Source organism: Athene noctua, unplaced genomic scaffold, assembly GCF_965140245.1.
Source record: "Athene noctua unplaced genomic scaffold, bAthNoc1.hap1.1 HAP1_HAP1_scaffold_36, whole genome shotgun sequence".
In the NCBI taxonomy this organism is placed as follows: domain Eukaryota; kingdom Metazoa; phylum Chordata; class Aves; order Strigiformes; family Strigidae; genus Athene; species Athene noctua.
The window spans coordinates 942,660-959,277 of NW_027437538.1; the positions used below are offsets into that span (position 1 = coordinate 942,660).

The 16,618-nt window shown below is 55.0% G+C and overlaps 1 protein-coding gene and 1 pseudogene across 1 annotated transcript; one reads left to right on the forward strand and one right to left on the reverse strand.

The window, feature by feature from the left end:
• Positions 1-3,100: 3,100 nt before the first annotated feature.
• On the reverse strand, positions 3,101-4,149 carry LOC141974221 (olfactory receptor 14A16-like; annotated as a pseudogene).
• A 2,756-nt stretch (positions 4,150-6,905) lies between these two features.
• LOC141974222 (olfactory receptor 14A16-like) lies at positions 6,906-7,883 on the forward strand. Its single transcript, XM_074933560.1, has one exon. It carries the CDS (start codon positions 6,906-6,908, stop codon positions 7,881-7,883), a length of 978 nt encoding a protein of 325 aa, XP_074789661.1.
• Positions 7,884-16,618: the final 8,735 nt, after the last annotated feature.

The window sequence follows — 16,618 nt, forward strand, 5'->3', positions numbered from 1 at the left end:
ACTTTTCTATAAGTAAGTAAGTAAATAAACCTGAAAACAAGCAATCATTTCTCTGCATCAAGACCCGTGACCATCAACAGTTCTCCACTCTTCTCTTCAGTGCAGCATCCCACGGGATTCTTCCAAACAGGTTCCTCAGCAGGCCAGAGCCCGCTCTCATGAAGCCTGTTCTTCAGCTCTCAGCTGACTCCTCCTCCATCCCCCGGCAGAGCTCCATGCCTTCCTGCTGCTCTCTCCCATAAAGGGTAACTTCCCCTCCGGGTCCAGCCCCATGGCCTTATCAGTAGCAAAGCCCCAGGACCCCACAGTTTCTCTAGGAGGGAGCATTTGTAGTGCCCTGCAACTCCTCATGCTCTTCCCTTGTGAAAGACACCCCAATCGAGATGAGCCAAATGCCCACAACTATTAAAAGGTGACCAATTGGAGCTTCAGACCGTGGGGACCTTGAGAAACTCTGGGATTGGGAAAATGGAAGTAAATTGAAGCTTTACAAGGAAAAGTGGCCAATCCTGGATCAGCACGGAGCAGGGGGTGGATAGTCCCATAGCTGAGGGCAGGCTGGGACCTGCCGGGCTGAGCAGCGGCTCTGAGGAGAAGGGCCTGGGCACTGTGAGGGATTCCCTACGAGCCAGGAGAGGATGGACACGATGAACAAGGGCAGCTGCCTGCGGGGCTGCATTGGGAGGAGCGTGGGACACCCAGACACCCTGGGTTACCATCCCCCTCCACTCAGCACTGGTGTGGCCCCACACACATGGGTGAGTCCCAGGGAGTGGGTCCCCATTCTGGAGAAGTGGGGGGGACCTGGAGAGTGTTGAGTGAAGCTCTGCCAAGGTGGGTTTTGTGGCCCAGTGCCAATTCTTCTTCAGCCCAGGCAGCACCAACCTGGCTATGAGAACACGATGGGAGACCATGTCACAGGCCTTGCACAATCCCATGTGCACAACACGCCCTGCTTTCCCCGGTCTGTTGTGGGTCAGCAATCCCTTCCTTGGCCTTCAGCTACCTGGACACGGCTGAAGGAGGACGTAGCCTACGACCTTCCCAGGGATGGAGGGAAGCTGACAAGCCTATAACTCTCCCCCTATACTTCTCCCAGTTCTCATTCCTGCCCTTCTTGGAGATGGGTTTGCCCTCGGCCTTCTCCATGGACCCCAGAACCTCTCTGATTGCTCTGGCCCTTCTGAGGGCTCAGCCCAGAATCACCGGCGAGGGTGACGGAGCCAACAGGAGCACTTGCCATGAGCCTGTCCAAGGCAGCGGAGATGAGTCTCACTGGGAGAGTGGGGGTTGTTCCTGGGTCACACACACAAGTGTCCGGGCTCTGTCAGGTGCCCACATCTCAGCTGGCCCCATGCCCTCACCTTACACACAGGGGGTTCAGAGACACGAGTCCTTCCCTTGCACACGCAGAGGCAGTGCATTGCCGGAGTCGTCGTGTCTCTCTGGGCTCCTGCTGCCACGGCCAGAGGCTGGGAGGCCCCTCAGCCCTGTGCTGATCACCCTGCTCTGCACTCGTGGGAGATGCCCCACGGCATGAGGAATGGACTCGGGGACCTCGGTTCAAGGAAACACCTCCCAGGGCTGCAGCCAGGGGGTTGCCCAGGGGACGTTACTGTCAATGTGAAGTGACCTCATGACCCTGTTTGTGCCACACACCTTCACAGCACCCCCAGGAATAGCTGATGGCATTGGTGCTCTCTCACCTCACACACATGATGTGCATGTTTACATCTCCTCCATAAAATGCAAACATGAACTTCTGACCTACTCCTTTGGTGTCCCTCTGTGGAGGGACAAAGACCCTCTATGATCTAGTGTGAGAGGCCAGTGATGGAAATGGTGTTTGGGAGGGGCTAGAGCGTGATGATTTCCCTGGGTCAGGGTCATGGTTTAACCCCAGCCAGCATCTGAGCCCCACACAGCCACTCACTCACTGCCCTGGGTGCGATGAGGGAGTGAAGCACAAGGGTAAAAGTAAGAAAACTCACAAGTTGAGATACAGACTATTTTATAGGTAAAGCAAAAGCCACACGTGTAAGCAGAGGAAAACATGGAATTCAATCACTTCCCATTGCCAGTCAGGTCTTCTGCCAGAATATCAGGGCTCCGTCACACATAACAGTGACGTGGGAAGACGAACTCCATAACTCTGAATGTCCCCATGTTTGTCCTTCTCCCCCAGCTTTATATAACTGAGCATGATGTCATAAGGTACAAAATACCCCGTTGGTCAGTCGGGGTCAGCTGTCCCAGCCGTGTCCCCTCCCAGCTCCTTGTGCACCCCCAGCTGCTCGCTGGTGGGGTGGGGTGAGGAGCAGGAATGTCCCTGACCCTGTGTAAGCCCTGCTCAGCAATAACGAAATCAGCCCTGCGTTACCAGCACTGTTCATGGCACAAACCAAACCCCAGCCCCATAGCAGCTCCCAGCAAGAAAAGGAACTCTCTCCCAGCCAGAGCAGCACAGGCAGCTGCCCCAGTGTGTCCAGTGAGCGCAGACACAGAGCAGAGCCTGCTCCTTCAGGTCTCTCCCAGGAGGCCTGGCTGTGCGAGGACACTGCTGCCAGCCCCCACCCTGCAAATCACACTGTTCACCTCTTCGCTGGGGTTTTCCTCTGCGGGCCACTTCCTTGGGCGTGTTCTTGAGATCAGGTTTGGGAGAAGAGCTCAGCCTTCAGGCACTGCCCTGAGCAGATCCTCTTTCATGAGGGAACCGCTCTTCGGGAGGCCGGCTCTGTCACACAAGTGCCCAGTGCCTGTCCCTGCCTGCGGTCACAGGGCTGTCACACAGCAGGAGTGTGACCAAGCTGCCAGGGCACTCAGGCCTCACACCAAACCGAAGGGATCAGAAAGAGAGTGTGGAAGGGAAGAGAGAACATCTCTGGAGGACCAAGTGCTCCCTGGCAGGGCTGCCATGCTGGGACTCTCTTCCCCTCCACATCTGCACACAGGATTTTTCGTGCAGGTCCTTAAAATCTTACAGGAAAAATCTCAGAAGAAAAAAAAGTCAATGCATGCCCTTTGTTTTTTTAAAACACACACAGATCATGGCTCCTCATTTATCCAGCCACTCGATCAGAAAAGAAAAGCAGGCAGTGAATTAGAAGGGGAGTGGAAACTTCTTTGTAAGTATAATACAACCATCAACTACAGAAAATGTACATGATATCCTGGGCCTGTACAAAGTTAAACCTCTGCAGCAGCAGATGAGCAGTTTCTTCCTTCAAAATAACATCTGGTTATCAGTTTCCTCAGGGCATCCTTGATCTCCTGGTTCCTCAAGCTGTAGATGAGGGGGTTCACTGCTGGAGGCACGACCGAGTACAGAAATGACACCACCAGGTCCAGGGATGGGGAGGAGAGGGAGGGCGGCTTCAGGTCGGCAAACATGCCAGTACTGACAAAGAGGGAGACCACGGCCAGGTGAGGGAGGCACGTGGAAAAGGCTTTGTGCCGTCCCTGCTCAGAGGGGATCCTCAGCACGGCCCTGAAGATCTGCACATAGGACACCACAATGAACACAAAACACCCAAAAGCCAAACAGGCACTGACCATGATAAGCCCAACTTCCCTGAGGTAGGAGTGTGAGCAGGAGAGCTTGAGGATCTGGGGGATTTCACAGAAGAACTGGTCCAGGGTGTTGCCTTGGCACAGAGGCAGTGAAAATGTGTTGGCCGTGTGCAGGAGAGAATTGAGGAACCCAGTGCCCCAGGCAGCTGCTGCCATGTGGACACAAGCTCTGCTGCCCAGGAGGGTCCCGTAGTGCAGGGGTTTGCAGATGGCAACGTAGCGGTCGTAGGACATGACTGTAATAAGGAAATACTCTGCTGAGAGCAAGAATAGAAACATAAAGAGCTGTGCAGCACACCCCGAGTAGGAGATGTGCCTGTTGTGCCAGAGGGAGTTGGCCATGGCTTTGGGGAGAGTGGTGGAGATGGAGCCCAGGTCGAGGAGGGAGAGGTTGAGGAGGAAGAAGTACATGGGGGTGTGCAGGCGGTGGTCACAGGCGATGGCGGTGATGATGAGGCCGTTGCCCAGGAGGGCAGCCAGGGAGATGCCCAGGAAGAGCCAGAAGTGCAGGAGCTGCAGCTCCCGTCTGTCTGCGAATGCCAGGAGGAGGAACTCGGTGGTGGAGCTGCCGTTGGACATTTGCTCCCTCTGGATCTGGTGGACTGTTACAGCAAGAAAAGCCAGTGCCAAGTGTGAAGGGATTTCTCTGAGCAAAACCTGTGTTGTTTCGTTATTGACCCTCCCCCTACCCCCCACACAACTCTTTTTATGCCTCTGGGGGACCCTTCATTCACCCTCCGGACTTGGGCTTCATTTTCTGCAGCTAATGCCGTGATGTCAGGCTGTGACGGGCAGGGCCTCTGCCCATGCTTCTTGAGACGGCAGCCCTGCCCCACTGCACTGGGTACGTGGGAAAGTGGCAGGGGGAGGAGGGACTAGGTGTGATATTCAGAATTAGTCAGATGAAATCCCTCCTCATTCAGAGGGGTTTGTCTGAATCTGCACTCCATGTTCTAAGGAATATGGGTGGTGGAAAATTATTCTAGACAAACTTTTTCTCCTACCTCCTTTTTTACTTTTGCTCCTTGGAGTGTTCTATGAAATCAGAAATCCTGAGCATTTCTGCTGCTCTCAGAGCCAATGGCTGTGAGACTGGAGCAGCAACAGCATGCCCTGTGGCCCAGTGAAGAGTGAAGGCCGCTGGCCGAGCCTGTTCCCAGCTGCCCTGTGCTGGCACCTTCCTGAGGTGGAGGGCGATCGCCTCCCGGGTATCTCTGGAACGACACCAGGCGCTGCTAAGGGCAGAGGGATCCACTGCAGAGCACTCCGTGTCTCACTCTTGCTCAAGGGCTCAGCATCCCACTTGCAGCCCAGGACACACACCCACGGCTCATTTCACCAGCCCCACAGCATTTCCTCAGTCCCAGGATCTCTGCACTTCTCGGGGGCTTTAGGATAAACCAGAGGTGCTCTGAGATAGGTTTGCATCCTTGCGGGCAGCTCACAGCTGGGAAGGACACCTCAAGGGGAGAGCCAAGGTCCTAACGGTGGTGCCTCAGTAAGCAAGAGGTAGCTCATACCGCTGATACAGAGAAATTACTTGCTTTGAGACTGATTTACTTACAGCAAACTGCTTTCCACCTTATTCACTTACAGCAACTTGTAGTATTACTTATAGTATACTGGAATATTGCTAATACTGATTAATAGTCCTGCTTGCCCAGACTGTTCCGTGGAATTTGACCAAGGACTGCTGTGTTCAGCAAAACAAAGAGTTTTCTGTGGAAACCTACCAAGACCTGCAGTGTTCAGCACAACCAAGAAACATGTCCTTGGAAAGCAGATGTGCTCCAACTAGTTTAGTCTTGGTAATGAATAAGATAGCCACGTATGGATGGTAGGAATGGATCCACTGGTAGGTTTAGATAAGATAGAATGGGTAAACAGGCTGAAACCCCTCTTGTTGTTCCAGAAATTGGCCAAGAGGAAAAGCACAAGGTGAGAAAGACTACGAGTCTTCCTCCAAAACACCCCCGGAGACGCCCCCAGGAGGCAATGGGCAGGTGCAAAGAGAACATCGGGGGCTGAGAGCAGCCTCTAGAGCTAACCCAGCCTCACTCCTGCACAGGGATGTTTGTGTGATGGGACCCAATATCCACATATCTATAAGGCATTGGTAAAAAAATGCTGTATCTATAGATGTAGACATACAACTTCTATAAAATATCTCTAAGTCTATCCACACTCTCTAAGTTTCTGGTAAAATGTGCGGTGGGTGTGCAAGCTTTGTGGAGAGATCCCCTTGCACCCCAGCTCCAGAGTAAACATCCCTGCTGTGTAACTCTCCTCGAGTTGTGGAGTCTTTTTCTGCAAGAAATCCCCCAGCCCCGGAGATTGCATTGACCACATCTCCAGAGGTGCGAGGGAAGCTGGGACACTTGTTCCCACGGACACAGCTGTGAAAGGGCCCACAAGATCAGAGTGTGACTGCAGCTGGAACTGCCACCCCCAGAGAGCCCGACAGCCAGGACAAAATCACAGCACTCAGCCTGCCCGGGGAGCTGCCCACGGCGCCGGGGGGAGCAGCTGTGGGGGGCAGGAGAGACCCCGGCAGGGCAGGGTCCTGCTGCTGTGGAGAGGGTGCTGCCTGGGGCAGGGCTGCTCACAGCCCCACATCACCCCCAGGACAGTTCGAAGGGTATTTTATAGGTGGAATATCAAGGCAGGGCTGACTCAATATATAAGATGCTTTCTGAATTTTGTGATTTCTCTTTCCTGCTTTTGTGGAATTTGGGTGGAGCAATGGAATAGGAGTTCTCATGCTTGAGCACGGCAGCTCAGAACAAGTCGGAGGGACAGAGAAGCTCCCTTACTCTCCATTAACCTGCAGATCATCCTCTACAGGCAGAGGCTTTTCTCTCTTCTCCCTGGGTGCAGCAGAAGTCCTGAGGGATTCTGAATTCCAAGGACACTCCCCAGGTGAAATAGGGGAGCCTCAAAAACCCAAAGGTCTCTGACTGCCTTCTGCCATCCTCGTTCCTTATCACTGCAGATGCTGACAGGCCCTGTTGCATTACAGACAGTCACATATAACCACATCGCACACCAGCTCTGGCTCCTGCCCCCAGCACTTACATGAACCCGCTGCCGCAGAGCAGCTCTAACTCCTGGGCAGCCTGTGGGCAGAGGTCCTGCTGCTCACAGCGCATTATGTGTATGTGCACCAAGCGCAGGGTCAGCCCCAGAACTGAAGAAACTTCCCTACATAATGAAAAATGGGAGCATGGGTGCAGTAGGGAGAGGGGCATTGGGAAACAACACTGATCAGAAGAGTTACCCCTAAACTGTCACTGTTGTTTCCTCCTTTGACAGTCCTCCATGTCCAGCGGCAGCAAATGTCCAACGGCAGCTCCATCACCGAGTTCCTCCTCCTGGCATTCGCAGACAGACGGGAGCTGCAGCTCCTGCACTTCTGGCTCTTCCTGGGCATCTCCCTGGCTACCCTCCTGGGCAACGGCCTCATCATCACCGCCATCGCCTGTGACCACCGCCTGCACACCCCCATGTACTTCTTCCTCCTCAACCTCTCCCTCCTCGACCTGGGCTCCATCTCCACCACTCTCCCCAAAGCCATGGCCAACTCCCTCTGGCACAACAGGCACATCTCCTACTGGGGGTGTGCTGCACAGCTCTTTTTTGTTCTATTCCTGATGGTGGGAGAGTATTTCCTTCTCACAGTCATGTCCTACGACCGCTACGTTGCCATCTGCAAACCCCTGCACTACGGGACCCTCCTGGGCAGCAGAGCTTGTGTCCACATGGCAGCAGCTGCCTGGGGCACTGGGTTCCTCAATTCTCTCCTGCACACGGCCAACACATTTTCACTGCCATTGTGCCAAGGCAATGCTGTGAACCAGTCCTTTTGTGAAGTTCCCCAGATCCTCAAGCTCTCCTGCTCAGAATCAGACTACTTCAGGGAAGCTGGGCTAATCATTATTAGTATCTGTTTTGACCTTGTATGTTTTGTGTTCATTGTGGTGTCCTATGTGCAGATCTTCAGGGCCGTGCTGAGGATCCCCTCTGAGCAGGGACGGCACAAAGCCTTTTCCACGTGCCTCCCTCACCTGGCCGTGGTCTCCCTCTTTATCAGCACTGTCATGTTTGCCTACCTGAAGCCCCCCTCCCTCTCCTCCCCAACCCTGGACCTGGTGGTGTCATTTCTGTACTCAGTGGTTTCTCCAACTTTGAACCCCCTCATCTACAGCTTGAGGAACAGGGAGATCAAGGATGCCCTGAGGAAACTGGTTGGACGTCTTTCAGCAGCTGTAGACTGTCCACCTTTCTATTCAAATGACTCACAGTGCATGTCATGACAGGCCAAGCACAGTTTTCCTTCTTTAGATATTATTTATTCTTTTTTCCATTTGTGAACATCTGCCCTACAAAGAAGTTCCATTATTCTTCCCCTCCTACATCAGTATCCACCCATCTTGTGTTACTGCTCATCACTTTTTAAAGCAGGAGCCAGCCACTCTGAACTTAAGCAAAATAAATGCACCCAGGACTTCTTAGTCTTACACCCATCCTTACCCGGGCAGGAAGAAACAGGGAATGAGAACGCCTTTCTGGCTGCACCAGCTCAGGGCTCTTGTGCTGGGCTGGAGAGAGGGGATGGCACAGAGGGGCTGCAGACCCCTCAGGAACTGCTGGAGAGGAGAGCAGGAGATGCAAGTTGCCCCGACCTCCTTCTCCTTGTGCCATGGGTGCCTCCCATCTCTGGGGCTGACCCCTCCCTGCCCCCGAGGAGCTGCTGTGCCCTTCAGAGGGGCTGCGGCTGTGGGGTGAGTGCCCAGAGCACCCTGCAGTGGGCACTGCCTTGGGACTAACTCAGACTGGGCTGTGCCGGGGAGAGAGTTGGAGAGTGAGCAGGGGAGGTGGGAGAGCTTGGCGGGAGCTGGGCTGGGCTGGAAATTACTGGGGATATAAAACCAGGAGCATATAACTGGCACGGTGTGACCTCGCAGGGTGAGGACTCACACCAGGACATTTGTGGTGCAGAGCCAGGGCTTGTGGAAGGGATCGAAGACATGGAGGTGCAGGAGGGAAGGGGCCGCTCTGTGCCCTTGGTGGCACGGACAGACCAGGAAGGTGGCCCAGGGCCTTCATCACCCCCCCGCCTCCCTCATGGGCCATTTCCAGCACTGGCTGCTCACCCCAGGGCTATGGGGAGACTTTCTGTGAGACCGTCTCCATCCTCCGGCTGCTCTCAGGGCCTGGATGGGGGAATGGCCAGCCCTGCCCGGCCTCTCTGCTGGCCCAGACCCCGGCAGACCCTGGAACAAGGGTGTCTGCAAAGCCCAGCATGGGACACGGCTGGGTCTGGGCAGGGGTCGGGTGCTGGGGGAGCTTCCAGTGCAGCGTGGCCGTGGGGAGAAGGGGCAGTGAAGGTGTCTGGGAGACTGAGCTGGGGAACCTTTCAGCTATCACAAATCAAATGCAGGAGGTGACTGAGACAATCCAGCACAGATTTACCAAGGACGAATCATGCCAATGTAACCCGATCACCTTCCACTGAGGAACATCTTCTGTCAACATGAGGAGAGCAGTGGATGTTGTTCACCTGCACTTCAGCAGAGCATTCAACACTGCTTCCTACAGCCTTCTCCTGGGCAAATGGACACGATACAGAGGGGAGGGCTGCTCTGTGAGGTGGGTAGGAAAGTGGCTACCAGGCTGCACTCAGAGGGTGCTGACCAGTGCTTTCTACTCAGCCTGAAGCCTGTAACGTGTTGGATCCTCCAGGAAATGATACTGGGCCCGACGCTGTTCAACATCTTCTTAAATTACCTGGGTGACAGGCGTGAAATCACCCTCACAATGTTTTCTGACAAAACCACATGGAGGGGTGAGGTGGACATGTCAGAAGGCAGAGCTCCTTCACAGAGAGACCCGGACCGTCTGGAAGAATGGGAAGGTCAGAAAGTAATCATTAGCCTCTACTCCCATCTCTTAGGTCTCCTTTGGAGCTGGGGGCCCAGCCCCAGCAGGCAGAAGGGATTCAGGAGCCGAGGGCCCAGCTGCCCCATGGAGGAGCAGCCCCAGTGTTCCTCAAGGCTGCCTGTGAGCTGGGGCTGCTGCTGCCCTGGAGCCCCGGCCAAGGACAGCAGCAGGACGTGGCCTTTTCGGGGCTGGGCTCTCCTCACTTCCACACTGTCCCCCTGTGCCCTTGCATCTGTGTCACTTTCAAGTTCTTGTGTAGCTCTGAACAGTCTCATCATGTCCGCAGTGGTACCCCTATGGCTGCAGGCAGGAGCAGGCCATGGGCGCTGTGGTGTCAGAGCTGGTCTCTAGGCCAGCACCACCATGTCCCAGGTGGATCTGTTAGGGACCAAGACCTCCCATTCTCCTTACGCATGTCCATGCAGGCAGCGACTGCTCTTGGATTTACCTGCCTGGCCCTGTCCCACCTGCAGTGGGGCTGGTGGCAGAAGCCACCCTGGAGAGGAATCGGGAGCTGCCGGGAGAGCTCAGGGGATCTCCAGAACAGTGTGTGAGTCTGGTGGGCAGTGAGTGGCACCTCATCAATTGGGTGACTACCCAAGTTGGATTGTCCTGGAGGAAGAGGTGACCCTGAGCACACCATGGGCGAACAAAGGCCTTGCAGTGCCAGGAGAGGCTCTGAGGAGTCAGCAGGAAAAGAGACACATGACTGGAGATGTGTTCAGGACAGCCTCTTGGAAAGCCCACGGGCTGGATTGGGAGCAGCCCTCCCTTGCCCTTTGTGCCATCCAAGACACCCCATGGTCCTGCCCATTCCCGTCCTCGGCCCTTGAGCCATCCAGGGAAGATGGAAATGGCCTCAGCAGCAGTGAAGCCCGTCTGCCTGGCTCTGCTGCCCACCCCCAACAGCGTGGCCAGTGCAGGGTCCCCCCGTGTCCTGAGAGCACCACAGTCCCCTTGCTCTGCAGAGCAGCTCTGCCAGCTTGGGGGCTGCACGGAGTATGGGCAGGAAGCCAGGAAAGGCTGCTCAGGCCAGCGCGGACACTCTCACCTGGGGACAGGACATCTGGGGAGCAGGGATGTCACTGGAGAAGAGCATGGGAGCATCTCTGTGCCTGTAGGGAGGAATCCATGAAAAAGAGAAACGTCTGCCCACAGGCACCAATCCAGGGCAAGCTCTGCTTTCACCTGGCCAGGACTTTTGTGCTGGCATGGAGAGAGGGGCTGATAGTGAGGGGACAGAGTCAGTCTGTGGTACCTGGGTCCTGCTTCTCCCGTTCTTTTCAGTACATATCGAACAATTGATCTTACCTGGAATAAGGGAGTTGTTATGTGTTAATGAGGGAGGGGGGCTGGAAACAGGGTGAATGGCCGGATCCAGAAGGCCGTGGCCAAGAGCACAAAGTGCCCGTGGGAGCAGGGCACCAGTGGTGACCCCCAGGGGCCAGTCCTGAGTCCAGTCCTGTTTAACTGGTGGGTTTGCCGATGGCAATGGGAAGGGATGGGATGCAGATGGGAAGCTCGAGGGAGCTCGTGACTTCAGGCTGTGACTCTGGGAGTGACTATGGACAGAGTCTGGGGCAGGGGGGGCTGTGGGGGTTCTTGGGGTCTCTGATTGACAAAATATCTGATATCCTTTAATGTAAGGCCATCTCCGCTGTGGAAAGTGGCCTTCAGAAGTGGTAAAATGGACTTAATATGCATCAGAGGAGTGTATTTTATTTTTGATTGAACCATGCCTTCTGCTGATTTAGCTTTCTGGCAATTAAACATCCTTCTGTGTCTGCGTGCAGCTGTGTGCAAGTACCAAGTACAGCAGGTGGGAGTTGGTGGGAAAGGTCTGAAAGATGCAGCTTCAGACTGTCATGGAGAAAGCTCAGCTTTGAACAGAGGTGCTGGAAGTGCCAGGGGGCTGATGAGAGAAATGTGGGGTTGGAGGCAGGGACAAAGATTGCCCCCAGAGTGTCTGACATGGAGGGTCTTGGCTTCCCTCCATGTTCAGCCTCTATCAGCAGATGCTCAGGACCAATATCCAGTGGAGTTTGATGACGTCACTTAATGAGTGAGCAGAAATACAATGAGGAGTGTAAAGAGAAGAAATTGTTTCTTATTGCCATGTAGGACTGAAAGCTTTTCACTTTGCCTGCACGGCTGAAACCTCTCACATTCACCCTGTCAGAAGGGAGGAATGAAGTTCTGCCAGAGACTTGGCTTGTCAGGGGGATTTGCGTGTTCATGAGCCCTCTGGTGCCAAGTTCCTGAACTGCAGGAGCAGCAGAGGGGTTGGAGTGGCCTCTAGAGAAGGGCAAGTCAGCAGCAAAGCTCCAAGGCTGTGAGGGTGTCAGTGATGCCCAGCGAGGGCCATCACTGGAGAGGCCGGGCAGGGAATGAGGAGACAAGGTTCCTGTCCCTGGGGCTGGGGAAGCAGGAAGGCAGAGGCTCTGCTCACAGGCTGCCAATCCAATGTTGAGGGGCCCTGAAAGGCCTTGATGGGTTTCATCCCCAGGAGGGTCCAGCCCTGAGCCCATCCCCTGGGAACGGGGATCCTTTCCCTCCTGGGATGCTCAGGGCTCTTCCTGGGGCAGGGAGAGGCAGGGGGTGATGCCGAGGCAGGACAGCGGTCGGATCCCCCCAGGCTCTGTGGAGGGTGGGCAGGAGGCAGCAAAGTGCTGTGCCTGTAGGAACTGGTGTCCTCTCAGGGTCCTCAGGGGAAGCGACAGCAGCCATAGTCGAGAGGACGAGGATTTCAGTTCTGTTGGGGGGTGCCAGCCTCAGCCAAGGGCCCATCCCCACCACAGGCTGTCCCACACTTTCCTCTGCCTCTGCCTGTTTCTCTGCAGATTTTCACCCCACCCCTGCTGCCCCACCTCACTCTGACCCCAGGCTGTCCCAGCACTTACTGATGACTCTCTGTCCTCACTGTCTTCAAACACAAAACTGTCATTGTCTGTGCTCTGACAAGGGCTGTGAGATCCCCAGAACCTGTGCAGCAGGTGATGAACTGATCACACACCCCATCCCCTGCCCCCCTGCGCCGCTGCGGGGGAGGAGGGAGAGAAATCAGGAGCAAAGCTGAGCCTGGGAAGAAAGCAGGGGAGGGGGAAGGGGCTTTTACATGTGGTAAAACCTCTCAGTGTCCCAGTCTGGGGTTTAACTTTTGTTGTTAGTGTTGGAATTAAATGGATGGGTTTTTTGTTCCCCTAACCTGTCTGTCTTTTGCTCATGGCCATAAGGGGTGAATCATCCCTCCCTGTCCCGATCTTGATGTCTGAGCTCTTTGTTGTGTTTTTTCCTTCCCACTCCGGAGAGGGGAGGGGTCACTGAAAGGCCGAGCTGGCCAGGGCTGTGAAGACTGGCTGCCATGACCCTGAAACAGCAGGGCCCCAGTTCAGGAGGGGAGGGAGGAAGCAGATTGGAAGACACCAGACGCCAGAATGCAGAGGAGCAGCCTTTGGCCTGTTCTGGGCAGTTTCCGTGGGGATCTCATGGTCAGCAGCGCTGAAGGGAAGCCCAGCTCACTGCAACTGGTCTGCAAGAGCATCTTCCCAGCTTGGCAATGGTCTGTAGCAAAACTCAGTGGAAACTGGAAAGTGAGGTCAAGGGCATGAGAACAAAGGTGTTGTCTGCTTCAGGAAGAGTTAACAAAGTAGCAGAGAGCATGTGGGAGCTCTGCTCCATGTAGTAAGGGTCTGTGGAGAAAGGTCTGAGACACTCTGTCCTCTTCTCCTCAGCCTTCCCCAGCAAGGTCTGCCCGGCCTTTGTGCCTCGAGGCAGGACTCTGGAGCAGAACAGTCAGGGGGCGGTGAAAACTAGATCAGAGGCTACTTGATGAACCTCAACCCTTCCAGTCCACAAGCGCAGAGGGGCTGCATCCCAGGGTGCTGAGAGAGCAGGATGATGTCACAGAGAGGCCACTCCCCATCATCTCTGAAAGGTTTTGGAGACTGGGGAAATAACGGGAGTTTATTGATATCACATGATCTGTAACCAGAACAGAAGGGAAATGGAAAAAGAATAAATGATTTCTTACTGTTCCTGAGAACTGAAACTTGTTCACGTTGACTGTGCTCCTGAAACCTCTGAGATGAAGCACCTAAGAAGAGAGGAGTTAAGGGAAGTGCTGCCCACTGCCTTGGCTTGTCAGGGCATTTTGTCTGTTCCTGAGCCCTCTAGTGCCAAATTCCTGAACTGCAGATCCTGAAAGAAGAACCAACAAGGCTCTGGAGCACTAAAAGTCAGCAGCAAACCCCCGTGTGTCTGAGGGTATTACCGTGCCCCACCGAGGCCATCGCTGAAGAGACTCTGGAGGGAACCACCAGAAGAGGGGACCACCCCTGGGGGCAGGGGGAGAAGGAAATCAGAGGTGATGGAACCAGGCAGAAAAGGAACGTGGAGGTGGCTGTGAAGGGATCCTAGAGTAGAGTGACAGAAGAGTTTGGGCTGGAAAACACCTTTAAATGCCATCTAATCCAAGCCCCTGCAATGAGCAGGGACACCTTCAACTAGATCACGTGGCTCAAAGCCCCGTCCAAAGCGACCTTGAATGTTCCCAGGGACGGGGCCTCTACCACCGCTCTGGGCAGCCTGTTCCAGGGTTTCTCCAGTGCCACTGTAAAAGTGTTCTTCCTTTTATCTCCCTGAATCTGCCCTCTTTTAGTCGAGAACCATTACACTGTGTCCTTTCACAAAAGTCTCCCCCCATCTCACTTTGAAGCCCCCTCTCAGCGCTGAAAGGCAGCAGCAAGGTCTCCTTGGAGCCTTCTCTTCTCCAGGCTGAAGAATCCCTCTGAATATTTTTGTGGCCCTCCTTTGGAGCCACTCCAAGAGTTCCATGTCCCTGCCGTGCTGAGAACCCGAGCTGGACGCAGCACTCCGGGGGCTCTCAGCACAGCAGAGCGGCACCATCCCCTCCCTCGAGCTGCCGCCACACTTCATTTGATGCAGTCCAGGACACGGTTGGCTTCCTGGGCTCGGAGTGCACATTGCCATCCCAGGGTCAACTTTTCCTGCACCAGCACCCCCAAGTCCTTTTCTGCAGGACTGCTCCCAGCACCTTCATCCTCCAGCCTGTGCTGATACTGGGATTTGCCTTGACCCAGATGCGGGACCTTGCACTTGGCCTTGTTGCATTTCAGGAGGTTCGAAAGGCCCCACGTAGGACCTGCCAAGTAACCCCGACTCAATGACTTCAGTGGGACACAAAAGCTACAGAGGATATCTCTACAGTTACATCTGCTCCCTCCATGGTCACGGGGAGTGTGGGTGCTCTCCCGGTCATCATCAAGGGAAGAGCTGTGGTGGAAGGAAATGCACCGTCACCCATCCTGGAGGGGACCTCGGGAGGTCTGTAGGCCAAGCACAAGCCCTGTCAGTGGAGACAGGAGAAACGAGGTTTGGGCTGTTTGTGTGCGGGGCTGTGGGAGTGGGAACCCTTGGCCTCTCCAGACACGTGTCCAGGAGTGATCTCTGCAGGAGCTGATCTCAGACTCTCCACCTGTCCAGGAGCTGCCCGGGGATCCCTCATCCCTCCAGGACCTGCCCTCCACCACCACAAAGGTCTCTCTCCAGCACAGTCACGGAACCACTGAGGCTGGCAGGCAGCCAGCTCCCACCTTCTCTCTGCTGCCTCTTCCTGCTTCATTTTTGTCAGGACTTTCTTCCTCATCCACACCAGCCTCCTGCCATGTTGCTTCACTTCCTGCCTGTAGGGATGGACTTTTGTGCCGCCTGAAGACGGGACTCTTGACCATCAAACAGCTCTCCCCTCTTCTCTGCAGGGTCACAGCCCACGAGATATTTCAACAGGCTAGAGCCTGCTCTCCTGACGTCCTGCTCTTTGCCTTCTTCCCTCCTCTCAGGAGCGTCAACTCTCCTTTGTCTCCCTTGACTGTTCCATCCCCGACCAGCTCTCCCTTGTTTCTAAGTCTGATTTCCTGCAGGACACCTCCCCTCACTGGCTCCTCCGTCACCCTTGTTGGGATGATGTTGTCAAGTAATTCCAAAAACCTCCTGGATCACTTTCACTTTGCTGTGTTGTCCCTTCAGCAAATATTGGGATAGGTCAGGACTGACATGAGGACCAGGGCTTCTTCCAGTAGAATGAAGGCTTCATCTACTGCCTCTTCCTCACCGGGGGGTCTGTACCAGACATCCACCCACCACAGTGTTGCCCAGGAGCCTTCAGCTCTCAGCTGACTCATCCTCCATGCCCAGGCAGAGCTCCACACATTCCTGCTGCTCTCGCCCAGGAAGGACAATTTCCCTCCTGGGTCCATCCCCACAGCCTCATCAGTACCAGACCCTGAAGACTCACGGTTTCTGCAGGAGAAGGGATTGACAGTGTCATAAAACTCATGTTTCTCTGTTGGGAGAGAAACCCCAGTCAAGCCAGCTGCACGCAAACATGAAAAGCTGACCAAATGGAGCTTCAGTGTGTGAGGAACTTGGGAATCTCTGGGTATGGCAAAATGGAAGCCACTTGAAATATTACAGGGAGAAGTAACGAGACGTACCTCATTGTTGGATGGGGGGTGACTGCCCCATAGCTGAGGGCAGGCTGGGACCTGCCGGGCTGAGCAGCGGCTCTGAGGAGAAGGGCCTGGGCACTGTGAGGGATTCCCTACGAGCCAGGAGAGGATGGACACGATGAACAAGGGCAGCTGCCTACGGGGCTGCATTGGGAGGAGCGTGGGCCACCCAGACACCCTGGGTTACCATCCCCCTCCACTCAGCACTGGTGTGGCCCCACACACATGGGTGAGTCCCAGGGAGTGGGTCCCCATTCTGGAGAAGTGGGGGGGACCTGGAGAGTGTTGAGTGAAGCTCTGCCAAGGTGGGGTTTGGGAACCAGTGCCCATGGACTGTGTGGGGTGCCTGAGGGACCTGGAGTTCTTTGGCACAGTGGTGTGGAGGCTCCAGGCACCATAGGAGCAGCCTGAGAGTGACTGAGGGGGGAATTCAGGGATGATGGAGATTTTCACTGAAGTAAGAAAGAGCATGAGAAACACTAATGCCGAAAAGTACACCAGGGGAGGAACAGACTGGGCAGAGAGCAATGTCCCTGGAAGGGCAGTGCTGTGGTGGAACAGGTCACCCCGAGGGAGACTGG